This window comes from Passer domesticus, chromosome 8, assembly GCF_036417665.1.
Source record: "Passer domesticus isolate bPasDom1 chromosome 8, bPasDom1.hap1, whole genome shotgun sequence".
Taxonomy (NCBI): Eukaryota; Metazoa; Chordata; class Aves; order Passeriformes; family Passeridae; genus Passer; species Passer domesticus.
Genome location: NC_087481.1, coordinates 23,752,228 through 23,779,808, shown reverse-complemented (window position 1 = coordinate 23,779,808; position 27,581 = coordinate 23,752,228). Strand labels below are relative to the sequence as shown.

Sequence of the window (27,581 nt, the reverse complement as noted above, 5' to 3'; positions counted from 1 at the left end):
TAATTTATATCAGTATTAGCATCATAGAGTCAGTCATTATTATTGTGACTCTGCCTTGCAGATATCTTACCAAAATGCTCTGTGCTGAACAGTTTTGGGACACACTCAGCATACATTTCAATTTAACATGCAGACGTTTTCAGAAATGCTAATCTACATTTAATACCAGGGGAGTTTGTCTTCCTAAATAAATAAAGCAAATCCCTCTTTTCTGGCAAACAGCTATACATATCAATTTGCTTCTGTTTCATGTTTATGTACAATGTAACAAACTCTCAAAGGTCTCCGTTTCATTAGTTTAGGGCCTTTAATATCCTCAGCAAATCAGATGACTTCAGGTTCTCATAGTGATTGTGTTGCTGACTTTGTTGCTTTACAGAGTAAAAAGCTGCTCAGTAGTGTTATCTGTTAATAATACCCACCTCTTGTTTTTTCCTTGAAAGTTGCATCCATTTGTCTTAACATGTGGGCAGGATGTTACCCTAAGAAATAGCTTAAGGTTGGAGTTGCCCCAGTTCCCATAACAAGCACCTGTTCTTAAAAGCTGAGGTGTTTCCACAAGGCAAAAAATTTGTTTGTAAAAATACAGATTGTTTATTGATTTTAAAAACAGAGTATTCACATCTCAGGTAGAGGGGAGAGAGACAGAAGAGGAAAAAAGCACATGCTTTAGCCTTCTTATCTCAGATACAGGAGTGGAAGTCAGAGCACAGATAAAATACTATTTCACTCAGGGTTGGATGGCTCCCCCTCCTCCCCCTTCTTCAGGTCCACTTTGCTTAAACAAAGTAGAAGTAGAGTCCATCCACAGGGTAGTTGGGAAATGGTGGATTTTTTTTTTTTGTTAACAAAAGACAAGAGAAATTATCTGCTTTTGTGTGCTTCTGCATTTCTGCACTTTGAGATTAACAGGTCTTAACTTCTTGGTTCTTTGTACATCTTTCTGACTGCTGCCTCATTCCCATGCTCCAGGCATTTGCTCAGGCTTTACAGGGAGATTGCTGATTTTAGATTCTGGGTTCTTTTTTACATACCAAATGAACAGTGACTAGAAAAATAAGTGTTCCCTTTATCTTCCTGTGCTCATTCCAAAATGGTCCTTTCACATCCACGTGTTCTGTTATTTCTGTACAGAGAAATCATCCAGTGGTAGAGGAATGCCAAAACCAGCTGCCTCCTTCTGAGGAACAGTATGTAGAACTCCTGTGCTGTTTTATGGATGTGCTGGAGGAGCAGACTCCCTCTAATTGCAGCTATAATAAGCTTGTGAGAAAGCACTTGCTGTTGTCAGGCCAGTATTGTGTACAGGTGTGGTGGGGAAGATTTTTTCCTCTCCAAAGCAGCAGCTCACATGCAGCCCCCTTGGTGACTCACAGAGGAATAAATGGGAGTGGGTATTTGGAGTAGTACCAGGAACTCACTGCTTGGGCAGTGCCATGTTCAAACCTCTTGTTTCTGTATGTTAACACATACTAGTTTTTTCCCCCCATTGCTTTAATTTTTTTTTAATACTACTTGGTTGTTTTTCATTTTTCAAAATATTATGGTTAATGGAGCCTTCTTTTTAAGGCAGAAATACTGCAGTATCTTTTGAACCCTTGCTTTTCACTGTCACATATTTCACTTGTCTCACCCTCTCCTCAGTGAGGAGAAGGAGAGAAGTGTGCACAGAGGGCTCACTCAGGGAAAGGACCTCAGGAGATCAGCTGGAGCTGCTGGTGGAAGCACAGTGTTATCCAGGGCCCCTTTCAAGACATGCCTTCACTGTTTGCTTTTTAATTTTATCTATTAGATTTACAACAGCAATGGAGAATTGATGGGTCAAATAAAGCAATAGTGTGTTAAACTTACGTATAAAAGGAAGCTGCTTGCTACACTTCATGCTGCTGCTAGTCTGTAATACTTTACTGTTGGCTGCGTTTATGCCTCATTGTTTACATTCAGTACAGGAATGTAGGACCCATCTTTTCCAGTTAAAGGTGAAATTTTCTTTAGCCTGACTTAGGTTTCCATTTTAGGTGTCAGCTAATGGAAAGGATGCTGTGTTGTGTTTTGTTTAAGAAAAAAAAGAAAAAAATAAAAACATTATGGGTACACACAGAAGGAAATAAGAAATTATTTCAGAAATGCTGATAGAGGTACAGTGGTGGTGGTGTCCACTGCATACTGCATCCATTGTAAGATCCATGTGCAGTTATCCATCCTGGAAAATCTCTGTTGTCTTCTGCCCAGACTACACAGCAGTAGGCATCATGCAGGGCTGTGAAATAAGAGCTCCTCAGCAGCAAATTGCTTCATGGCTTTCCATGGAAATCTCCTAGTGCTGGGATTACTGGGTCACACAGAGGAGTCAATATGCTTCTGGTTGCCATAAACAGTGTTGACTTACATACTACTTTAAATGTCACTTCTTCCCAGTCTAGGGATTAAATTACATTGCAAGTGTCACACGTGATTATGCTTCTAATTGTTCACAGAATTACCCTTCTCATTCAGAAAGACAGAAGCTTCCAGAATTATTGGATAGCTCTGGTTTAGTGGCTCATTGGAAACTTAAGCACATAACAGTATTTTTTCTGGAACATTAAAATCTTTGCTGAGGGTTTTTTTTTTTTTTTCTTAGAGCAAGAAGCAGCGATGTGTGTTCCTTCCTTGCCATTTGGTGCTTACTATCTAATATAAATTCTATTCCCAGAGAAATGGAATGAATATTATGTTGTTAAAAGGGAAGGACTGAATTACTGGAACCAAAACTGGGAAGCACAGTGAAAGTGTTACAAATAATAGATACTCTATTAAAATATGCCTCCTGCCAATGGCTCACTGGAGTAGAAGCAAGGCAAGCCTGGGAATGGAGTCTGCAACTCTCAGAGCACAAAGTGCTCAGGCTGTAGCTGTGGTGCTGCAGTCAGCACTGTCAGTGCTGGAGCAGTTCTGCCTCAGAGATCTTCCTTGCTCAGGCTGGGCCTGGCTGAGTTTCCCTTCACTGCTGGTAAATTTCTCAGTTGCCATTATCACTGTGGGACCTTTTCTCTGGTAGGATGGATCTTCTTAGTGTGGTGCAGAAAAGCAATGAGGTACATCACAGATGTGTTCAGAATGTCACTGGGCTTCAAAACCTGACGAGAATGATATGTGTTAGGTTCTGATCTGAGTTCTGCTGCACAAGAGTAGGGTAGCAGCACTGGGGTCTGTGTCATTCTGTGCTTTGATGTTGGTGTAGCAGTGTCTGATCTGGTCCTCTTGTCATGCATGTCCTTGCTGATAAAGCAGTGTGATAGTGGACAAGGTTTGGGATTAATTGGTTTTTTATTGCTTCTCTGAGTTCTTTTGGTTTCTGTTCTTAGAATTCCTTAGTATTCCATGAGCATATTTGAGTTCAGGCTCTGCTTTTAATGACAGCTTCCTTCCATTTTTTTAAATTACCATTGCTTGCCAACTTGAATCACACCAGGTTGTTTCCTTGAAAGTGTGCTCAGGGTTGGAATACAGTTGATGAAGGGAGGTGGACATAAGGAGACATAGTGATAACAGGGAAACTGACTCACAAAAAAAAGAAATCTTGGAAGAAAATTCTTCAGAGAATTGAAAAAAAAATCCTCCACTGAGCCTGGCAAGTTGAATATGGTATCTGTGAGTCCTTTTCATCTGAAAAGATTCTGTAGAGGTTTACAAAACTGATGCTGCCTAATTTCCTGAGAAACTCTGGCATTTACAGCCTATTCTTAAAATAGAGACAGAGGAGTCCCTTCATTATATGATCAACAAAATCAGTGTATATGTGTGTTGCAGCAGAGGAGTGCTGTGCATCCTCTGGCACATGGACTGGGCTGAAATTGCTGTTCTACTGCACCATTCCTCCAGCGTAGCCTAGCAAACAGCAACAGAGCCTCCATGGTGATTGCTATAACAGGTACTTCAATTATTAGGAAAGTGGAGCAGTAATATTAATTTAAAATTAGTTTGTTACTCTGGGTGCCTTGTGATCCTGGTCTTCATGAAGCAGTCTGCATAGAATTATAGAAAATAGGAAAAAACCCAATTATTGAACAAGTTGAATATAATTCTTTTGGAAAGTAGAAGCCTTCCTTCTTGCTGAAGATGGTCCAGCATAAAATAGCACATGAGAAATGATCATATGGGCCAGTGTGATTGGGCCTTTGAAATCTCCTGCAATCTGCTACAGTGTTAAATCCACCCACAGCAGGAGTCACAATTCCATGTTAGGATACAGCAGTATGTCCACGTGAGGGATAAAGAGCTGCTGGAAAGCATCCAGAGCGAGGGTGCAGCCTAGGGGTGCACACAGGTACAGCTGTGTGTCCCTGAGAATGGCTTTGTCACCTGCCTCAGGCAGCCCCTGCACCCCGAGCAGCTGCAGGGCCCCATCCCAGCAGCCTGGTCCCCTTGTGCCGTGTTCTGGGGTTGCTCTGCTGGGTCATGGCCAGCCCACATGGGAAGTATCCTGTCCTCATTATTGTACAGATACTGAAGCTCACTGCCTGACTGTGTAGTCTTGCAGGGCAGGCACAGGCTTGGCCACAGTAACTGGTGTCAGAACTCTCTGGGGGCTGGCATCCATACTTCTTCTGCCTATCTGTATTGTATTAATCACACCTCTGCCTGCCTTTTGCCTACTTTATGATCAGTGTGTGGTTTGTGCATGGAGGAAATCAGATCAGCAGATGTCAGCTGTGTGTTTGTTGCTGATGTCTTCTCAGAGTGGGGATTGGACCCTTCTGCCCTAGTGAGACCCCAGTCTGGCACCCCACCTGAGCAGGGCATGCCATGGCTGGGAGCTTGGCTGGCCCCACAGAGAGGCCGTGTCAGATACACCTGGAATGCTGTGGGTTTGAGAAAGCTGCATTCCAAATGCATAAAGAAACAAGCATGAGACTTAATTAACATTCAGCAAATGAAGAACAGACATGAATAATTGTTTGATGTTTTAGTGATGGAATGGGAAATGCAGCAAGCAAAGGCAAAGCCATCGAATTGCCTGTGTTATGTGCTTGAAGTGATGTGAGGTCACACCAGTGCCCGCGATGCATGGGAGTGTGGAGCTCAGTCTGGCTGCTCAGAGGGCAACCAATAAAACATCTGCCTGTCACCTTGGTAAGTGGAGCCAGAAGCAGATCTTACCCAGGTTTTAAGCACAGCAACGTCGGTGGAAATTGTGAATTAATTTACCAGTGCTGGAGTTTGCAGTTAATCACTTCTTGCTGAGATAGTCCCCAAGAGAGATGAAGCCTGAAATCGTGTATGCCTAAAACTTAGGCTTTTCTTGGTGGTTCCATTCTGTTAATACGGCCTTAAACCTTGCATCTTCCAGCTTCCTCCATCTTGGACTGGGCTGCGTGATTTGCTCATCCAGTTTATAGGAAACTCACAGGTCAGAAATCAGGTGACTCACCCTGGTTGTCCTTTAACTGCAGAAGGGGAGTTATTTTTTCCTGAATGAAAAAATCATCCTGTCTGATAGGGTTGCTGCTGTATTGTTCTTGTTTCCATGTTTGGGTTATTAAGTGGCATATTAAATTGCACCATGCATTTGTAGAACGTACTGAATTTATAACTCACAGGACTGTTTTCTCCCTCTAAAATTCTCACATTTCTCACCTGTTAGAGTGAAAGTAAGATAAAATTTTAGGTTGTGTTTAGTTCATTAGTAAAAAGCTTCTTTTTCTCCTGGTATTTCTCTTTCAGAAAGCTCAGCAGCAAGTACTATACCTGCAGCCTGGCTCTTTGGAGATGGCATGGTTCAGTCCTACTCAGCCAGTGGGATTGCCAGATAGCTCAGGGCTTTGGCAGGCAGCCTCTCCCTGGCAGAGTTTGGGTTTAGGCTGTGATACATTTCCGCTCCTTTTTTGTTTATTCTTGGGTATGTTGATGAGCTCTGAGATTTATCTACTGCCTGGGGAAGAAAAAAGGTTGAGCAGTATTAATTGCTAAAAAATACCATCCTCCAGAAAGAGAAGGTAAGAGGAATAATTGAAATTCCTGTCAGGGACTGTTCAGCAACCCATACAAATAGCTTACCACAAAGATGTAGCATAGCATTCTTTGAGGACCTGTGGTGCTGCATCCAGGCATAGCTATGCATTGTCCTGCCTCACACAGTGGTGTTTCTTTGTATCCTCTTAATTTCTTTTCCTTTCACTCCTTTTTTCATTTGTTTTCTATTTTCTCTCCTTTTACCTTACAGTTTGTCTTGTGTTGTTTATATGCAGATTCTCTTCTCCTGCCTCATGCTAAGGTAGTTTAAGAATTGTCTTTTGTAAAGCCTGAAAACTGGCCTCTCCACAGAGTACCAGTCTTTTTACCCCTTTCTAAAGGGTAACTAATGCATACATTCTGATTTTTATCTGACCTAAGATAAATGCAGCAATCCAATATGTGCTCTAAAGATACTGAACTAATTCCATCAATTTTGTCTCCTGTGTAGCTCAGGATTAACTTCAAATAATTCCCAGTGTTCATTTGTCAGACCTGTTCTTAGAAATATCCACAGCTGGCAGCTGGAGGGTGCCTTCAAGCAGTCAATCCCAGTCCATTCCCTTTGGAAAGTTCATCCTTAAATCCACTCCATACGTCTCCTTATGGCATCTTAAAGCACTTCATGTCCATAAAGGATGGATGATCTCCTTCTGCTTCTTTCCTGCACACTTAAAGTTTGGGTTTGTTTGGATTTTTTTCTTGTCATGCTGATACTTGTTGAGTCCTGCTCTACAGCTGTGTCCTTCCTTTGGGAAGTGCAGTGCCCAGCACTTGGTACAGTACCTGCAATGGAGGCTCAGGTCTCCCTTGAAGGGAGGACATATTTCATAAGGTTTGCTGTCTTTGTGCCTGCAGATACTTACAGGAGTCTGGTTGCCTTTCTTTTCAAGAGTGTGATGCTGCTGCATCTTCTTTAGCCTGTGCTCCCCTGTAATTCTTAGTGCTTTTCTAGCAAGTATGTATCACCTATTTTTCCCTTTGCATTAAAAAAAAAAAAGTACCCATATTCTGTTCTGTTGTTGTACATTTTTAAAAAATCTATTGCCATGGGATAAAAGTATTTCTATCAGTGCCAGTTACTGATTAAATTTAGTCTGCTTATGGTTAATTTGTGTTTAGATTTATTAGTTCTTGCTGTTCACTTACTGTTCAAGTCAGATAATACTGGAGATGTCTGAAAGACTAATTTCAGCCCATGCAACCAAGCAAGGTTTTACTGAGTTACAGTTGGTTGCAGAAATTCAGCTTTGTAAGTACCATAGTTAAAAATGAGAGAAGTGAGGGTTTATGTCCCAAAATGAGCAGTGAGAACCTCCAAAACTCCCTAGTTGTTTAAGCAAGTGCACTCTGATTAATTGCAGCTACAATGACCAGAGCATTAGAAATTGTGACTTATGAAAAAACACCAGATTTGTTAGTCCTAATTAGACCAGGGAACAGAGAACCAAAGGGGAGAGAAGAGAAGATGGGATAGCTGTTTTCACTGATGTAAAATGTTGTTGCACAAGACTGGAGAAAATCTGTGTTATGTATTCATAATGGATAGAAACAGAAAAACTCAGACTGCAAGGGGAAGATTCAGTTTGAACATGAAGAAAACCAAATTCCACACACAAGATTTTGGTCAATTTTTATATATATTAAGGCTCTTGTGTTTGACTTCATGCCAGTTTTATCTCTGTCAGTCTGTTGGCATATGACAGAGTTGTGTTGTCTCTCCTGTTTCACTGGCCACAAGAGGCTGTCAAAGCTGCCTATTGTGAAAAATGTGCAAAGTACTGATCTGAATAACTTTCTCATTTGATGTCTGAGAGGGGAAGATTCTGTACTGCTTTTCACAGAACTTGTTCACAAAACCTTCCCAGATGGAAGAATTAATTTCCCTTACAAACAGGAATTTTAGCATCTACAAAAATTCTAAGAAAATAATGTAATAAATATGTTCAGAAGCTAGACTCAAACTAGTGTTCTTTGAGGGCATTGGTGGGGGGATGTGTGTGCTTAATTCTGCTTTGCTTGGAGAGCTTGCTTGGTAATGAAGGCTCTCAGCCTCCCAGAGCAGAATGAAATTAGTGATTTGGGACATATGAAGGCTGGTTTGCACAATGATGGCCTTAGTGGGTTCCTTAATTCCATATCAGCTGACACTGATCATTCACTTGAACATTATTGGTTGCTGAGTGGCTGAGGGTGGGTGGATGTGTGTCCTGGGCATCTGAAGCCTCTTGATAATTAAAAGCAGGAATGAAAATTATGGATACAGGATTCATGGCTAGGGTGGTTTTATTTCCATTGTCTGAGTGTCTGGGAGGAATAGCTTCTAAACCAGAAATTTGTGCTTAACAATTGTCAAGTTCTGGGTGGGAATGTGTGGGAAGGATGACAGCAGTGGTACCTGTACTTTGAGAAGCAGACTGCATTGCAGTGTGCATTTCTCAGTGAGGCATGGGTTTGTGACGGACAGGCTTACTCTGTGGCTTTTCTAAAGATCTGTTTTACTTGAGCTCAGATAGCACAGAGGGTTGGTTGAGACTGAAGAGGCTTGAGCAGATGTTGAGGTGGTAGTGAATAATTTCATCTATTCCAGTTTGAGAAATGCACTTATCACTGGCAAACTTTTGCTGAGGAATATATTAATCTATACAAGGGAATTTTTTTAGTGTGATCATTTAGCATAATTCATGTAACAGAAACAGATTGATTTGGCATGTTAGAAATATTTGTTGAGGGGGCCTCCATTGCTCAGGCTTTATTCATCTGATAAACCTACATTTCTTGTGGATTTCTCAATTGTTGTTTTTTGTCTCTTGTTTCTTGTCCTTTCTGAGCCATGAAATGTTTTTAACAGAGTCAAAATTAGATATTCACTGTACTTTTTAACCTTTAATATATTGATGTATTCCAAAAGCAGTTTCTTTCTTGCATTTCATCTGCCTGGAAAACAATGGTTTATTTTAGCTTTGGAATATACTCTCCTCCATAAAAATTGGAGGCTTCTGGAGAGGAAAGGGAGATTCTGCAGGAAGGCAGACTCTATTATGTGATTTTAAAGTATAACTTCAGCTCTGGTTCTCAGAAGTGGATTTATCTTGCCACACCTCACCTCACTCCATCCCAGGATGCTGTGTGTTGCTGCCAAGGTACACTGTTGGCTCCTTCCCAGTGTTCTTTGTGCCAGGAGCCCAAGGTCCTTTTCAGCTGGTCTGCTCCAAAGCCAGGCAGCCCCAGCTTGTTCTGTTTGTAGCTCCTGCCTTTCTAGGTGCCAGTGTTTGCATTTTCCCTCGGTGAGTTTTAGAAGATTGCTGTCAGCCCGTTCCTGCAGAGTGCTTCAGTCCAGCTGGATGGCAGCCCTGCTGCTGGGCCCTGCCTGGTGACACGTGCTGGGTGTGTGCTCCAGCAGCTCCCAGGGCTGTGGGATGTCCTGCAGCCCTGCCTTCAGACACACCTGGGATGCTCCTCATGTTCCCAGCTTGGCACAGCCCGGGAGGCTCTGCCCTCTGAGCCCCACAGCCAAAGGCTGATGGCCCAGCTTGGTCACAGCACCTGGGAGATGCTGTGAAGAGACTTTCTCAGTGGCAGGCAGGCCATGACACTCCAGGGACTGATGGGAGGGTAAGCAGCCTGTACTTGGCCAGTTTGTTCCTCTGACCTTTATTAAAAATGGGAGCCAGTATGAATTTTCGCAGAGGTAAAATGCAGAGCACCTGTCTGGTTGCCTTTGAGTTAGCCAGGCTGACAGTAAAGATGTTTTTCTTTAATACATACAGTTGAGAGAGAGAAAGCAAGGTCTAATCTCTTCTCATTTTCAAAGGTTGAGGTGATGTTTAGAAATCTGTTTCAAACACAGTTATGAACTGCTCATATATAAAGCCATATATAATTTGCTTTATGAAGATTACTAGCAAAAGAACAATGGTTTAATTCATTTTTCACAATCCATTTTTAAACAGCTTAGCAAGTATTTCCATTATAAATGAAATGTCTTAATTAGCTTCCCACTAGATGGAGCAAATGTATGTCAACCCGGCAGAGGAAATGGGGAATATGTTTTAGATAGCTGAAGAATGAGTCACTTGTATTAAAACCTACTGTTCTATTCTTGTTAATTATTGTCTTGTGAGTTTAAAATAGAAGCTTCTATGCCATATGGTGATTTTTCCTACTTAATAAACATAAGTAAAGGCTGTGATTTGCATGAAGCTGTGTATCAGTTGTCATGGTTCTTGTGGAATCAAGGCAGGGGCTTGGGTTACAGCAGAGCTGTGTGATTGTAATACCTATGTTTGATCCTATTTTGTTCTTAGGGATTTGAAATTCTTCTTTAAAAGTTATACCCAAAAAAGTGCTTCCTTGAAATAAAATAACTGGAAAAAAGTAAAGAAGCTTCCAGGTTCCTAGGTGAGTCCTCAGGTAACCTGGTGAAGGGTTTGCAGCCCTGAAAGCTGAGCTTCCTCTCTGGTCGTGCTGCAGGTTGTATAAAGCTGTCACCTGCTGCAGTTCCAGACACAGGCCCACGGCAGAGCACGCTGGGGTCACACAGCAGCAGCCAGCTCCCACGGAGTGCTGCTCTCCTGACACAGCCCTGGGGGCCCCCGGGGTTTGGGGTCACTACTGACACAGCTCTGGGAGCCCCGGCGTTTGGGGTCACTACTGACACAGCTCTGGGAGCCCCCAGGGTGTGGGGTCACTGCTGACACAGCTCTGGGAGCCCCGGCGTTTGGGGTCACTGCTGACACAGCCCTGGGAGCCCCCGAGGTTTGGGGTCACTGCTGACATAGCTCTGATAGCCCACGGGGTTTGGGGTCACTGCTGACACAGCTCTGGGAGCCCCCAGGGTGTGGGGTCACTGCTGACACAGCTCTGGGAGCCCCCGAGGTTTGGGGTCACTGCTGACATAGCTCTGATAGCCCACGGGGTTTGGGGTCACTGCTGACACAGCTCTGGGAGCCCATGGGGCTTGGGGTCACTACTGACACAGCTCTGGGGGCCCACAGGGTTTGGGGTCACTGCTGACATAGCTCTGATAGCCCACGGGGTTTGGGGTCACTGCTGACACAGCTCTGGGAGCCCATGGGGCTTGGGGTCACTACTGACACAGCTCTGGGGGCCCACAGGGTTTGGGGTCACTGCTGACACAGCTCTGGGGGCCCCGGGGTTTGGGGTCACTGCTGACACAGCTCTGGGAGCCCATGGGGCTTGGGGTCACTACTGACACAGCTCTGGGGGCCCACAGGGTTTGGGGTCACTACTGACACAGCTCTGGGGGCCCACAGGGTTTGGGGTCACTGCTGACACAGCTCTGGGGGCCCATGGGGCTTGGGGTCACTACTGACACAGCTCTGGGGGCCCACAGGGTTTGGGGTCACTGCTGACACAGCTCTGGGGGCCCCGGGGTTTGGGGTCACTGCTGACACAGCTCTGGGAGCCCATGGGGCTTGGGGTCACTACTGACACAGCTCTGGGGGCCCACAGGGTTTGGGGTCACTACTGACACAGCTCTGGGGGCCCACAGGGTTTGGGGTCACTGCTGACACAGCTCTGGGGGCCCATGGGGCTTGGGGTCACTACTGACACAGCTCTGGGGGCCCACAGGGTTTGGGGTCACTGCTGACACAGCTCTGGGGGCCCACAGGGTTTGGGGTCACTACTGACACAGCTCTGGGGGCCCCAGGGTTTGGGGTCACTACTGACACAGCTCTGGGGGCCCCGGGGTTTGGGATCACTGCTGACACAGCTCTGGGGGCCCACAGGGTTTGGGGTCACTGCTGACACAGCTCTGGGGGCCCACAGGGTTTGGGGTCACTGCTGATGGGCTGAACTAGTTGCCACCTGGCTAACTATTCGATAGCTGCCTGTGTCCCCAACTGCCTAGACTGACTCCCCAATAGCCCAGAGAGGCTGAGTTATATAATTACTATGTTGGTAATTAGTTATAGAATATAATTAGGATTGTTTATAACTGTGAGGCGTCCAGGTCAGCTGTTAGCCACCACAGTTTGTAAATCCTACCCTTCTTATACCTTTGGACCCTTTTGACTGCGATACCAGTACTAGATGGGATTTTCAGGCAGCTGTCAAGTTTCCCCCAAATTTTAGAGTTAAAGATGTGTTCAAAGCTTTTGTGCAGCATAACTAGGTCAGTATTTCGTGGAGTAAATCTCTGAGTTGCTGTAGGCATATGTGAGAGTGGCATACATACAAAGTACTGTTGGGGGAAGGAAAGAGGAAGTAATGAAAACAGGGCTGAAATGCATGTTTCCTGCACAAAAAATGTAGCTTGGGATAGCAAACAGGTGGTAAAACTCTCTGTGCCGATTTACTTAGATGTGCCAACTTCACAGTTTTTCTTTAAAAGGGAAGTACTCAGAATTTCCACCTTAAACTTTTCAGTTATGCTCCTCAGCTCAGCTCTTCCCTGTCTCCTGGCTGGTTGTTGAGAAGACTGTTATCCTAATGTAAGCCCAGTGAGATCTGGAAGCACAGGAATTGTCACATGGAGTCAGGCTGTTGATCTGCCTTGCTGTTTCTAATGGTGATTAATTTTAACTTTTTTGGTCTTAATCTCCTGGAGCAGAATGTTCTAAGATGACTTGTGAAACAAGCAAACAAAACCTCCAAGCATCCAATAACAACATAGGAACTTTTGCCCTATACAGTAGGTTCACAGCATTTCTTATTTTTAAAACATGTACTCTTTATCCTGTAGCATCTTTTATTATTGAAAATAGTTTCATCTTTCAGTATCAAAAGTGTCCACTTATTCTCATAATTAAATTCATTGTTTTCACCAAAGTTTATATTTTCACTGATCTTAACAGGAATTCAGCTTTAATATTTAAAAATTTTTTGCAGAGTTTTCTCTGTTAGTAACAAGAAATGTTTAGTACCTACATTTGAAAATGAAAATGTGTACAGGCTGTGGCAGGATAACAATTTTACTGTTGTTTAGTGACAAATTCCTTGCCAGTGCTAGGTGACATTACTGTTATCAAAGACATATTTCTGCTCTCTGGCTTAATTATAATTTGTTGTTCTTTTGTTAAAAATATCCCAAATAATGTGGTATGCTAAAGATACCATTTTAATGGAACTGCCAATAATAGAGTTCAAGAATACCATCTTTAACAGAGGGGATGGTATTTACCATTGTATTTATATGTCACAATATTGACATATTAAGAACGTAGTATTTTAATTTGACTTTTATGATATGGGGTTTATTGTTCTCAACACTCAACTGCTTGTAGCAAAAACTTGATAAGTACTTTAAATGACTAGATAGCAACAATTATGTAAGGCTCTTACTCAGCTAGTCAGAAAAAATAAACAATGCTTGTAGTTTCTTGTTCTCTTTCTAGTGCATCAAAACTCTTGCTCTGGCAGTGTGTCATCTGGCAGAATTAAGTGTGAGATAATAGTCGTGTTGTGACTAATACACAAAAATATCACTCAGTAGATAAATAATTGCAGAGCATGATATTTTTTCATTTGTGACATGTGTGCTGTGGTTTGTTACACTGAGTGACGTGCAGCCTAACAGGATGAGATGTTCAAAATCTGGGCTTTAGGCAAATGTCCACAGTAGAGCAGATAATCTCTACAAACCATTGTGTGCTCACTGAAGGACATAATAGACAAACTCTCATCCTCCTGGAGTGCAGGCAAGCATTTCTGCTGCTGCTGTGGGATTTACATAGCACAAATAACTGCATTTGCAGTAGTAAAATAAAGACATCACTTATCAGCTTAGCTCCTGTTAAGGTGTTAGTCTGCTCTGCATTTTAGTATTGATCTGTGAAAAAGAATGACTGATGGGGCTGTCGAAACCAAGATGAGATAAAGCATAAGAGCATATAATGACAGTGTGAAGGTCAGCATTTAATTGAATGTTAGATAAGAGGAGATAGCTTCCTTTCACACCATGTTTGTCCATTTATGTTGTGTATCTTGAGATTTTAGACCTGGCTCTGCATTATGTTCTAGCAGCTGAAACCCTTTATTGGCAGGATTGACAGTTCCATGGGCTGTGTGTGACCTTTACAAGCAAATGATATAGATAAAGTTCTTTGGATAATCACTTTTGAGGAGGGAGGGACTCAAAAAACTTTGTGTTGGAGAAGATGCTGTGAAACTTAGTCAAACAAATTGCTCCACAAAGCTTGGATTAAAAATCAGAGAAATCAAAAAGCCCATTTGCAACCAGTTTAGAAAAACTGGCAGAGATCTAAAGACTAGGGCCAGACCTTGGTTTTATTAATTATTCTCTTTAAAATCCTTGTAGAAAAGCAAATTAAAAGGTTTGTCATCAGAGAGTGGTTTTCATTTCCTAGATGAAAAGGTAATTCATATCCTGAAATCACCTGGGTGCAATAGTAATGACTTGCTGTTGTGGCTTGGAGTTGAGTACCAGCAAGGTATCAAATCCATCAATATTAGACTTTGATATAAACATGACTTTAAGTCCTCAGCCCGAGTCTTCAGTAGCAAACCCACTGAGAATGCAGATTTATTATGATCATTGAAATGTGAGAAGGGGTACATGCTACTTGTGTAGCTTGTCAGCCACAGTAATGGAATTACAGCCTAGAATGGATGTGTAGGAATGTACTTGAATGTGGTTTTGTCAGGATCAGCAAAGGACATTTTTCCTTTTCACAAAGGACCAGCATCTCTTGCAGCCCTGGGCCAGGTGTCCTGCCCGCCCTTGTGTCTCGTTTACTGTGAGCTGCTCCATCACCTTGTTTGTAGTGTAGGCTGCTCAGACTTCATCTTGGAATGAATTTCTCCCTTTCTCCAGCACTTCCAGGGCAGACTATTTAAGAGTTCTGCTCCTGTGGCTGCTGGAAACCTAATTTTTCTCTGTTCAAATTTGTTTCTAAACTCCATTTACTACTGTGTTACACATGAGTCTGTAGGTTGTTGCTGACTGGAGTCTTGTGCTTCATTTTACCCTTCAGCATTCTTCCATACATTTACTGGAAATTCCATGCTTTGTATGTCTCACAGTGAATTTACCATTTAAGTCTTTTATTCATTGCGTCACTGAGTACAGTACTCAAACCTCTCCCTCTTCTGCCACTTGCAGTTGATAAGATGCCTTTTAGGAGTCCTAAACAATACTCAGCTTCCTTCCATGCTTCTCACTCCAGTCCTCCAGCTGTGCTGTTCTCGCTGTACACAATTTCTGTGCATTGATGCAAGCACACTATTTTGTGTTGCAAGCCTTCATGTTCATACCAGTTTAACCATGCAGTTGTCAGACATTCCTTTTGAATAGCCACATGTTGGCACATGGAATGTTCATACAAGCAGATACAGGTGTGTCTCAGGTATTTAGTAAATAATGGATCATGACAGCAACATGAAAAAATCACAAATTTTGCTTTGAATTGTATAAAAGAGCTTCGAAGGAGAGAAAACAATTCTATTGTTCTCATTATTACAGTGGGGAGTTTTTTCAGTTTTTGATGTGTCTAAAAATGACAATAGTTTGTGGTTTGTGATTTAAGGTTTGATAAATCAACAGTTTCCCTCTGCTTGAAATATCTTTAGCCTTTAATAACTGGATAGGTTTGTTTTGTTTTTCTGAATTCTGTGGTACCAACAATCCCCAAGACATGGCAGATGTGGGCTTTGGAGAGAATGATTTGGGAAGCACTCTCTGGCTGGGAGAGAGAGTTTTCTTCAGGAAACTCCTCATCCCAGCCACAAACAGGTTTTACTGACAGGAAAAGAGCATAGACAATTTAAAAAACCAAAAAAGATTTCTGACAGCATTTAGCCCACGAGGGGTTTGTGTGAGCAGCACTTAGACCCTGAGTCAATGTTCTGTGTATGATAAAGAATTGGAGAGGGAATCCCTGTGCCAGTGCAGCTGGAAGGAGATCTCTGCTCTATGATTTGCAGTTTGTAAAGTGGCAGATCAGATTAATACAGTGATGATTTCATCTTTGGAAAGCTTACCTGAGACTGCCATTGAGAGGTGCCTTTTCCTACTGTCCTTTTGCTGACCTCTTTGCTAATGAGGCTGGTAATATTTCCATAGCTTGACTTCACAGAAAAACAGTGTCAGTGGAATTCTACAAAATTCTCTTGATGGCCCTAAAATAACCATTTTGTAAATATATACAGCTTGTAGTGGGGTAACAATGGCATAAACTCTTAAACACATTAACTAAAATTCACCTATGTATAATGTGGCTGTCTTAAAGTTATTAACCATTCTGCCCTGTCACAACATTTTGAATTCCATATTTTATAGAAGAAAGAAACTCTGTATTGGAAGTGTGGGATTCTCAAGTCCCTGTTCACTCAGGAAGAAATGGTGCTTTGCTGCCATGAATCCAGCTTTATGATCATTGGGGGGAAAATTCCAAACTAGTTTTATTGAAACCCAAGATTTGCAATGTGGTGTTAAAAATGGTAATTGTAACCCAAGTATAATTTAAATTTAAAAGGAATTATTTTCTCTGTAAACTTAATCAAGGCTCTTTCCTGCCTGAGTCAGTGTAATCCTGAGAAGCTGAAGTTACTCTGTTTTAATGTCCTTTGTTATTGGTCCTCCAATTAGAGCATCCCTAAGTGTTTCAATGAAAGGGAGTTTGTGATAGTTTTTTTTATTGTAAGGATATCCATCACCACCAAAATTTCATTTTGCTTTCATACTGCAGCTTTTTCCAACTTTTGTGTGGTAACAGCCTTTGGCTACTGTGGAATTCTTACTAGGTCTAATTCCAGCATTAAAACTGAGACTTCATAACAGTGTTAGTCTTTGCGTGAAAATAAGATGTTCCTTTCCCCACTTCAGCAGTGTAGCTTTATGCTTATCTTTGTCCCAGAAATTGATTGCCTGTTTTCTTGATGAAGTTTAGGTGTATTTGTCACCCCCAGCATTCTATTTCTGCCAACTTGTGCACCAACACTGAGTTATTTCTTGCAGTGTTATCTCACAGAAATGATGATTTTCTTCAGTGAGTGAAATTGTCTGTGTGCTGCTGAAGCAATGGAGTGCAATTTGAGCCTTGTTTCAAGGCTGCTGTTGAGCTCTGTGGTTTATGTACCACCCTCTGACCACAGAGGTTCTTTCCCAAAGGACACAAATGCACGCAGGTGGATTTATTCAGGCTAATGCAGTGCCATTACAGTGCTATGGACCCAGAAATAAAATGACAGAACCCTGCAGTGTCTCTCTTAACAGATCTTCTTTGTATATGCCTTGACAGTAAAAACATGAAGGTGAGAATATACAGCAATTCTGGATTAAAAACATTATATTTGACTTGATTGAAAATTGGGTAAAAGTAATGGCTGGGTTTCTTTCTGCTTGTCTTTTTCTAAGGTTATCTGATAGTCCTGGTCTTGTCATGTTTCTCTTGGAATGTCAGGCTTTTGGGGGACTCAGAACATCAGGATTTCCCTCTAATTGGAACTCTAGATGTCAAGGTGGTGGTAGATCTGTCATGAGCTTTGTAGAGCTTGGTTCTGTATATATTTGCTTTTTATTTTTGTGAATTTACTTGACAAAGGAAAGTTTCTTGAGTGCCCTATTGCATTGGCAGAACCAATAGTATTTTTTAAGGGGCTTGTAATCCCAAAAACCTTCTATGCTTCATTGTGCAATGTTTTGCTGATAGAAGTTTTAATGTTTTATTTAGTGTCCTTAGTAGTCATGTTCAGTGTGGGTTTTTTGCTATGTTATTTATTATAAAATTCAGAACTTCTGCATGAAACCCCTTTTCTTTTAATAATATTTGGGAAGAGGGAAGCAGTAAATAAATCTGAAGATCTGGATTATATAGAAAATTTCTTCTCGTAAGTGAAACAATCATAGAATCAACTGGCAGTTCGTGTGACTAGAAGGAACAGACAGAGACAGATTAAATAATGCCATGTATAAAAATAGCAAATTAAGGACACTTATTTTTTCTGGTTGTGCAGGAACTTGTGGTGCTTAGTGGAACTGGTAAGTGACACATTCGCAATCCATTCTCGTCATGTAAAGGTTTCTTGTTAGACACCTTTGCTGGCAGTACCAACACCAATTTAAACACAGTTTAGTAATGGCTTCAACGGGGCTGCTTGGTGCTTGTCAGCCCTTACCTCAGACCAAACGGGAGATGTTTGCCAAGAGCGCCCGAGCTGCCCGGTGTGGCAGACATTAACCCTTTCCTGCCTTTCCCCAGACGCCCGAGGAGCTGGAGGACGTGTCCGACCTGGAGGAGGAGCAGGACGCCCGCAGCCGCACCAGCGTGCAGACCGAGGGCCGGACCGACCGGGTATGCGGGAGCCCAGCCGGGAGACGCTGCTGTGCTCTCTGCCTCTAATCCCTTCACCGCTGGATGCGCTTGCTGGCAAAACACAGGGAGTAGTTTGTAGATACTTGGTGTCAAAGTGTAATAAGATCCACTAAAGCTTTCAAAGATCACGTTTTCATGCACGGTCTTTTGCTTCTCAGCTAAACCAGAGTGTTTCTTAGAGGGAATGCTTCTCTTCGAAAAGAAAACTATAAATAACACACACTTGAGAGGGCACAAAGCAAGCAGTAGATGCTGAAGAGTGGCAGGTGGGGAGCTGGCTGTCAGCAATCGGAGGCACAGACTGGTGCTGTGGGGAGAGGTTTTCCACCTTGTGAGGTGGAAGGGACTGTTACACACAGGCTGTTGTTAATGCAGCTAACCCCCCCCAGTACCTTAACATTATAGTATGGGCATTTCTGCTTTCCCCCCATTTCTCCCTAAAATAATACAGCTTCTGTAAGTGTTCTTTTTTTGTGGCATCTAGATAGAGGCCATGGCTTAAAGCCTGATTCTATAGTTTAGAAAAAAATTTCTTAGATTTCAGGTCGTGCTATTGGGGCCATAAATGGCACATCACCCCCTGAAAGCAGTAGAAAATTATAGCTTTGACTAAATTATATACATATGCACTCAGGCTGGAGTACCATATTGACAGACACCTGCAGACACTTTTTTTTAAAAAAAAAGATGTCTTAACAAATTATTTGCAGCAGCAGCAAACAAGAAGAGTGATTTTAGGCCTCTTTGGAGTGCTCTTTGATATTGATATTTTAAGATGTATATCCAGAAGCTGTTTAGCAATATGAGGGATCTGTGTAGGGAAGATAGATGTTAAGCTTTGGGCAGTGTGTGGTTTTGTGTGGTGCAGCAGCTTTGTGTCCTGTTGCTTGCAGTGTTGGCACCAGGAATGACTGTGTTCCAGAAGTCCTTTGGCAAGATTGCAGAGCAGCCTTTTTTCCTCCTTGAGTTCTTTCTCTTGGGCATTTCAGCTATAATAATTCAGTTTTATTTATACATATCTGGCTCCATATTCATTCTGTATAGGAGCACTCTTGATGCCTCTTGCTTTGTCAAGAGTGTTGTAATTTCTTCCATGTCACATCTCTCACTGCTCCAGTGGGGAGCTGGTGCCTTTTTTCTCTGTTTTTATCACAACATATAAAACCAGATGTGATGTGTGTATGCCACTTTTAACAAAGGCTACATCTTAACTAGCAGATCTTGTTTCCCTTATGCATGAAAAAGTAATGTATTATTAATCACACCTTCAAACTCTATCTCCATAAGGAGAGAGAGAGCAGAGATTAGTGGTGAGATAGTAGGACTGAGATTTGACCTTGTATTTATCTTCCTCACTCATCTTGAAAATGTTACTTCATTGATCTCTCCCTCAGATAATTTCCTATTTCTGAGATGAATGTAATAGTGCCTGTGGCACCATCCCCTGCTGGGGGATACAGGTCAACTTGGGCAGTGTGCTGTGAGATCTCTGGGTACTTAAACTGGATAAAAATACTGATGATTATTTGTAGGGTGATGTTACATCCTTGAAGAAAAGGCTCCTTAGGATCAAACCCTTAGCTACTATAGAAACAGGTACTGCTCATGGATTCAAGGAGTAACACAGTTTTTCCCAGCTGAAAGTTAGCTCTTCCTCTGGTGGTTGTATGTAATTTGTGTAGTCAGCTCTGGGAGCTTATCACAGACTTATTTATGCTGTCATGAGCAGTGTAATTCCTCTGAGGGAGGTAGTGGCTTGTTACTGTGGGGTTCTGTGTTGAAAGGAGGGGTGAGTAAGGTTTTGCCCAGTTAATTTCAACTTACAGGACAATGTACATGTTAATGATCGGGAAAAATTACTTTAAGTCTTTAAAGTTACTGAATTAGTGATGAGAACAGCTTAGCTTAATTTCAGAGTTGCTGCTGCAGGTTAAGGTGATCATATTGAGGAAGAGGCAAAATGTTTTACCTCACAACTTAATCCGCTTAGGGCTGGCAAGAGCAGAACTCTTTCAGGCAGCCACACATGCACATTTTTTTCCTCAGAGTTCTGCAGACAGTTCTGTGAATGCATGGGCAAAAATGTCTGAGATTAGGATAATTTTTTATACAGTTTTGTTGCACACCGTGTTTGTGCAACAATTCTGGGCTGAAAAAGAATTGATTCAGTGTGTTCTGTGAATGTAAGAATCCAGGCTAAGTTATTTCATTGTTGTCTTTGCATTGTATTTTAAATACAGCGATTAATTATATAGCTGTAAAAATCTACTAAACTCAAAGAGGAAAACCTGGATAAAAGAGCAAAGACCAAGAAGAGCTCTTGATACTTGCATAAAAAGTAGTTAGAAGGGAAGCTAGGTTTATCATCAGGTTAATTAGCAATTTTTATTCAAGTGGTAAATACTGTACATCTAAGTTCCTACATTAAATGAAATGCTGATGTACATTAACAGGAAGCGCATGCTATTTTGTTAATAAAAAAGCCAATTTCGGAATATTTTAAAAATTTTTATCAAAGCCCTACACAAGCGTGAAATACTGGTAAGAATTGAAGCATAATGAAAATAACTACTGTAATTTTGAGTAGGTTCTATGAATAGTAATTTTGACACTTGATACATAGCAAAAGATTCCCTGTCAGGAATCATGATCTATCAAAAGCATTTAATTTTCTTGCCAATTTTTAACGCAATTTCCGTAAAGAGATTAAGTTACTGAAATACTCAAGGTTGTAGCAGTATATTATATACTTCTACAAAATAGAGCTGGAAAGAGCCTCAAGAACTTGGCTAATCCAGCCATTTGGCCCAGGGCGGAATAAATACAGTTCTTGACACACACATATATATGAACAATTCTATTGCTCTCTCTACTTAGCTCATTACTGGAATTGATGGTTTATTGGAAAGTTTTTGTTCTTATACCTTATATGTTGCAATTAACACATTAGCACTCATCTGGAATGGACAGAGAGTGAGGTTCCTTTCTGCATGTTTTTTTTTAATGTACTTATGCATCCTTTTTCTATGGCCTCTTTTGGAGACTCCAAGTTGAATAACTCCAGTAACCTTGATTTACTCTTCAGGGTGGAGATTCCTGCATGTTCTTTTAGTCTCTGGCTCCTCTGGGTGCTCTGCAACTGGTTAATGAATTCTTGAATTTTGTGTCCAGACTATTTATATTGCAAAATGTGTGAAGCCACCTGTGATCTCAGCAGCACAAGTGAGAGGTTTGCACTGTTTCCTGCTGCGTGCATAGTTCACAAGCAGCTTTGTATGAGGTCTACCTTTCTGCCATGAGCACAGCCTTTTATCAACCACAAATTCCCACCCACACAGCTGCCCATGGCTGGTTCTGTCTCAGCTCCGTGTGTGTGCTGGTGATTTTTCTTAGGGACAAACCCTGTCGTTGTCTCAGCTGCGCTACCCCCTGTAATGTTTCCAGATCAGTTCTCAAGGTCACTTTGAGTTGTAAACCAGGCCTCGTCCACTGCAAGTGTGTGGTGTGGACTCTTGGTTCTGTGGAAACACTGACTAATGCAGCTCCCTTCACAACCTTTCCTGATGGATCCCTTGGCTCGGTGTGTGTTCTTGATAAGTGCTCTGCAAGCATTTTTCTAACCAATATTACATCCACCCACTGGAGATTACATCTTGACCTTACTTCTCCAGGTTATTTGTAAGGATGACATGAGAGCCAGTGGCAAAGCTCTGGTGAAGCCCAGACTTAGGGCATAATGCTTTTTGATCTATAGGCCTATGGCCCTGGGACAAAGAGAAATTACATTTAATATGCCATACTTGCATCATCTAAGCCAACCTTCTTAGTGAAGGCTGATGCAAAAATGGCATTAAACACTTTGTCTGCTATCTCCCAATACTTTCACCTCTTCATCCGTTTTATCCAATTATACTGCATCTAAAAATACAGCAGAACTGTCATGGTAGAACAAATGAGGCACTCTCTGAACTTGTTTAAGGAATGCTGCACTTCAGCAGGCTTGCTGTAATCCTTGAAACAGGGAGAACGCAGCTGGTGACAGCAGGAGTAAAGTATTGAAAGAAACACAGCTTCTCCCCTCTGTCAGCATCACACACCCACACAGCTCATCTCTGGGGGCGTGTATTCACTTAACTGTCAATGCTGGATATCCAACACACCTGTCACCTCTTCATCCAAACTTACAAAGTGATTCCCTCAATAGGAAAATAGCAGTAGAAGGTGTAGTGGACATGTCTTACTCATTCTGACAGTCTCTTTGTCTCAGTGGTGTCTCCATGAATTCACTTATGAACACACTGGCACTCAAACAGAGTCTGACTTGGGAATGGTTTGGCTTGGAATAGACCTCAGAGGTCACCTCGTTCCACAGCAGGGATGCCACTCCCCTGCTCAGGGCTCAGCTCACATGTGTATTTTATGACAGGGATCTGCAAAGTTTGTTCAAGAAAAAGACAGGTAAAAGTCATGATCAGAACAGTTGTGAAACAGCATGATTGAAATATATTGCTGTACTTGAGTGATCTGCAGGGGTCCTGTTCTTTTTCACCAAATGTTCAACTGACTGCAGCAGGAGAGCAGGAACAGACCAGAGGGCTGCTTCTGGCTGCTGAGGCTCTGGTGGAATGAAAGCCTCAGCTCTCAAGACAAAGTAGGGACACAAATCTGTTTTTCTGGGATCTCTGACATTTTCTTATAACTACAGTATATGAAGAGCAGGTTATTTTGTGTTCTTGCATGTAAAGGCTCTGAGAAGTTTTTCACGTGCTCATTTAGGAAACTGGGGTTTGTTTCCTTGCAGCCTACAAAATTGCAGAAAAACAGTGTTTTCCTCTTTTCTTCTCTGTAGTTACATGACATATTGCAGCCTACAAAGCTGGAAGGGTTAAATAATTTGCAAGATTCCTTGATTTTGTTTGAATGTGTGTGTTGTGCTGCTTTCTGTTGCCTTTCTTTCCTTTCTGGTCCCTGGAAGTGGTGAGAATGGTGCTGGTGTGGATCTGGCCAGTCACGTGGTGTTAGGGGTCAGGAAAGAAAGAACGTATGTCAATCTGAGATTTTAAGAGCATGATCAAAGTTTATGTGAAAGTCAAATCCTTGGAGAGCAGCCCGAGACAAAGGTAGGCAAAAGGCCAGTTCTTAGGGTTGGGATGTCGTTGGCCAGCAGCGTAGCAGGGAGAGAAGAGTCAAAGTCATCACCACTTAGTTACTCCCCACGTGTCCTTACACAGCCTTAAAATTTCAGTTTCACTGGTGGAGAAATGACTGAAACATGGAAGTGTAATGAAAGGAAACACCAGTCTCACAGGGTCAGTCAGGCTGCAGATGGGACAGCTCAATAACACAAACTCCAGTGTTGGAGACTCCAGCCTTCAAAAAAGTTAAGTCAGGGAAATCTAAGAAAAAATCCATACCTTTTTAATAATAGAAGGAAAGAAATATCACACCTATAACTTCTCCTCTCACCTAGTCCTAACTCTGTTATCTGCTACTGTAATAATATTTTGTCTTAGAAGTAGTGAAAAAATAATTTTCTCTTGCTTGACAGAAGAAACCTGCAGTCATGTAATAGTCATTCAATTTAGATCTTTATTTCACAATTATTGTTATGTTGCTTATTTTGATACAAAGTTAAATCTATGCTTAAAAGGCTCTGTATACACTTTTTTTTTTTAATTTGACATGGTTTTAAAGCAGTATGAGGGAAAGGAGAGAAAAGACAAAGTCAGAATTGTAATTTCCTTTGCCCTTTGTTCCAGTGGATAATGTCTCTTCCACCTGAAGCTCATTATTGTTGGCAGATAGCAAGATGCTGTATGTCACAGTTCCCTCATTAAAATGTCATCTTTCTCGTGGTTTGAGATCCAGGCCTGTGATCTTGAGCTCAAAACAGCGTTGGAGCTGGGGGCTAGGAAATACCACACACATCCACCCATCAGCAAACATGTATGAGATCATAGAAGTTCTCTTCCCTCTGTAGGCCATTTCGGAGTTTTTTAACAACCTGGGAGAAGTAGCCTCCAAATAGTTGTGCTTTCTAATTTAGTGACTGTAGGGTAATTCTGACCACTGTCAGATGATTCCTTCCACCCTTAACCATTCTGTGATTCTGTGTGTGACTGCAATTACAGGTACATGCTGGGAAACCTGTAATTTTCAGTAATTTGTCTAAGTGAGGAAGCTAACCCTGTGACAGTGATTCTAGCATAAATAAAATCTCTGAAAACACATGCCTTGAAAAACATACATATTATGTATGGAACTGATTGCCCATTTTATTAATTAGAAGCAATTCAGCCATGGCCTTAACTTTCCATTTTACTGATGGTAGACAATGTTTTCTAAACAAGAATAATAATAAAACCACAAAATATTTATTGTGTAATTATAGAGTAATGACAGTGTGTTAATAATTGCTGTGTGTAGTTGTGAGTTCCTGGTAGCCTGAAGGGAAGGTGTGAGATAACCAGCATGGCAACAGAGCCAGCAGGACCAGCGTGGCTCCTCTCTTCTGGGGTAGGAGGTGTGATGAAGGGCCAGGATGTCCATGTGGCCATGTAATATCCTAGCCCCTGGCTGCTCCCTGGCCTGTTTCTGACACAGGAGGGGTGTCTGACCCATGACTGCAGCAGGCTGCTCATCTTACTCATAACGAGCATTAAGCAAAAACATTTTTCTGACCATGCTACATTTTTAGGGGCTTTTGGTAATCTTATTCACATCCTGATTTCTGTCACCTATTTGTCTTCTGCAAAGAAAGAAGATGCATATTTGAACAATTAAATCTTTTTCAGTTCCTAGAATGACAATATAGAACTCTCTCAGAAGAGAGAAGAAGCATACTTGAGTGTTTGAGGACAATTAACCATTTTCATTGATTATTTTGTACTTGAATTAATACTGTTTTTTGTAACTCTTACATGTATCATACTTAAAACTACTTAAGCTCCTTAGCCCTAGGAAATGGGAAAATTTTTCAGTCATATTTCATAAAGGCTGTTTAGAAGAGTTTAATAATCTCTCTCTCTTGCTATGTTAAAATGAATGATTTCAGGAATCATTCCACCACTATCCTTATTACACTGAGATTATTTATTTGGCCAAACCCAGTGGCAACATATACATTTTGAAATTTAGAAGTGCTCAAACTCAAACAGTTGGCTCAGGCCATAGTGGGTTTAAACTTTGTATTTATTAATGTGCAGTGGTTTTGTTTAAAAAATGAAATACTCTGAAATAGATGTTTTACAAATCAAATTATTCTGTTTTAGGCCAAGATGACTCAATTGCCAGAAGCTGAAAAGGAAAAGATAGCTGAGCAAGTGGCTGACTTCAAAAAAGTTAAGAGTAAGCTTGATGCAGAGATTGAAATCTGGGATGATACCAGCAATGACATAATTGTTCTCGCCAAGAGGATGTGTGTGATTATGATGGAGATGACTGACTTCACAAGGTAATTACGTAAAAAAAAGGTTCTTGGTTATTTAGAAATGCTGGAGGCCATTGTCACACTGTTAGACAGCAAACACGGACTTTAATGTCAGCTCACAGCATCTCTGCAAAGTTGAGTGGCTCAGCTAAAGCAACACATCAGGTAGGAGCTCTGAAGTGTTGGGGGTTTTAATATTTTGAACTATGGTAATCCCTATTTTTTTGCCTTTGTCTTCTCTTATTAATCTGTTGGTAGGGTGTTTGCACATGTTTTAGCACTCTATTTCTGCTCTCAGTGAAAGGGAAAAAGTAACAAAAAAATCTTGATTTTTAGGCTGTAGATTTCTCATCTGTTGTTCTGTCTACTTGTATCAGAGCATGCTGTCAAGCATGAAACACTCTGTACAGAGCCCATGTGTGACAGTACACATTCAGACTCATACATATTTTATATCCCATTATTGCTGTTGCTTTCATGAGAACTTGTGCTGCTAGATGTAGTTTAAAGAATGAAGAGTACCAGAGCAGATAGCTCTCAAAGCTGGTATTTCTGCTGCCATTGTGTGTTTGATGATGGCCTTAAAACAGGAAACAAGCTTAAGTGCAGGAGCTTTTTCTGCCATGCTCTGAATCAAATGATGTGTAAATCTCATCAAATTGATAATGACAAAGGAAGATATATTGGTGGTGGTGTATGTACTTCCTTCCCCCCCCACCCCCCCCAGTCTAGTTAGCAGTAAAATAGTTGCTGACAAGTGAAGCCTTTACACACAGCCACTCTTGCAGGACACTTACTGCTTCATGGAATCAGTTCTTTCATGCAAGAGACAAAGAATATTCTCTTTGTATCTTGGTGGGTGTCAGTGAGCAGGGTTGCATCGAGCTGGAGCAGAGCTGGGCTCTGCTGCAGGCTCTTTCTGGGGAAGGCAGCTGTTGCATTTTATCAGACTGGCACTTTCCAAATCCACTTGCAAGTCAGAGGGGGGTAAAGACCTGCATCTGTTATAAAATTGGTTTTAAATATCTCCTTCAGTAAGAAGTTTGGTTTCTTCTTTAATGATGCCAGATGAAGTCTGGTAAAAGGAAGATTTTTATGTGTCTGAGTAATAGGTGAACTCTCATAGCTCTTCCTCTTATTGTTGCTTATCAAAGGTGGCAGTTGTATGTGCCGAGAAGCACAGCTGGCTCTTCATTTCCTGCTCTGTGGAAATCTGGCAACAGATCACAGAATTGTTTAGGTTGGAAAAGATCCTTGAGGTCATTGAGTCCATTTGTTAACCCAGCACCACCATGTTCATTTGCTGAACCATGTCCCAGAGTGCCACATCCATATGTTTTTGAACTCTTCCAGGGATGGTGATTCCATCACTTCCCCAGACAGCCTCTTTCAATGCTGGACTACCCTTTCAATAGAGAAATTTTCCTTAATATCTAGCACAAACCTCCCCTTGGTGCAGCTTGAAGCCATTCCTCATCCTGTCACTTACCCCCGGGAGCAGAGCCCTATTCCCCCTGGCTGTCCCCTCCTGTCAGGGACTTGTGCAGAGCCAGAAGATCTCCCCTGAACCTCCTTTTCTCCAGGGTGAGCCCCCCCAGCTCCCTGCGATGCTCCAGACCCTTCCCCAGCTCCTTTGCCCTTCTCTGGACACCCAGGGCATGAATATTACAGAACACACAGCAAGCACCAGCTCACCTTAGGGTCTGAGCTCACCATTATGTAACTCCCAAGTTCTTGAACATGGAAGAAATAAAAGATCCTGACATTTTTTATTTGTTACATCAGAAGCTACTCAGAAAAATAGTAAATTTGTGTATTTAAGTCACTTGTTTCATAAGCTGATTGCTGTTGTTCTTCTA

At 41.8% G+C, this 27,581-nt stretch overlaps 1 protein-coding gene across 8 annotated transcripts in view; it reads left to right on the top strand.

Annotated features, from left to right (window-relative positions):
- The window catches only part of CTNNA3 (catenin alpha 3), a 427,418-nt gene that overhangs the window by 348,713 nt on the left and 51,124 nt on the right, over nt 1-27,581 (top strand). For all 8 annotated transcript variants that reach the window (XM_064429667.1, XM_064429665.1, XM_064429666.1 and 5 more), the window contains 2 exons: nt 18,180-18,272; nt 25,565-25,746. In XM_064429667.1, the coding sequence (XP_064285737.1) occupies nt 18,180-18,272; nt 25,565-25,746 (275 nt within the window). The remainder of the gene's footprint in view (nt 1-18,179; nt 18,273-25,564; nt 25,747-27,581) is intronic.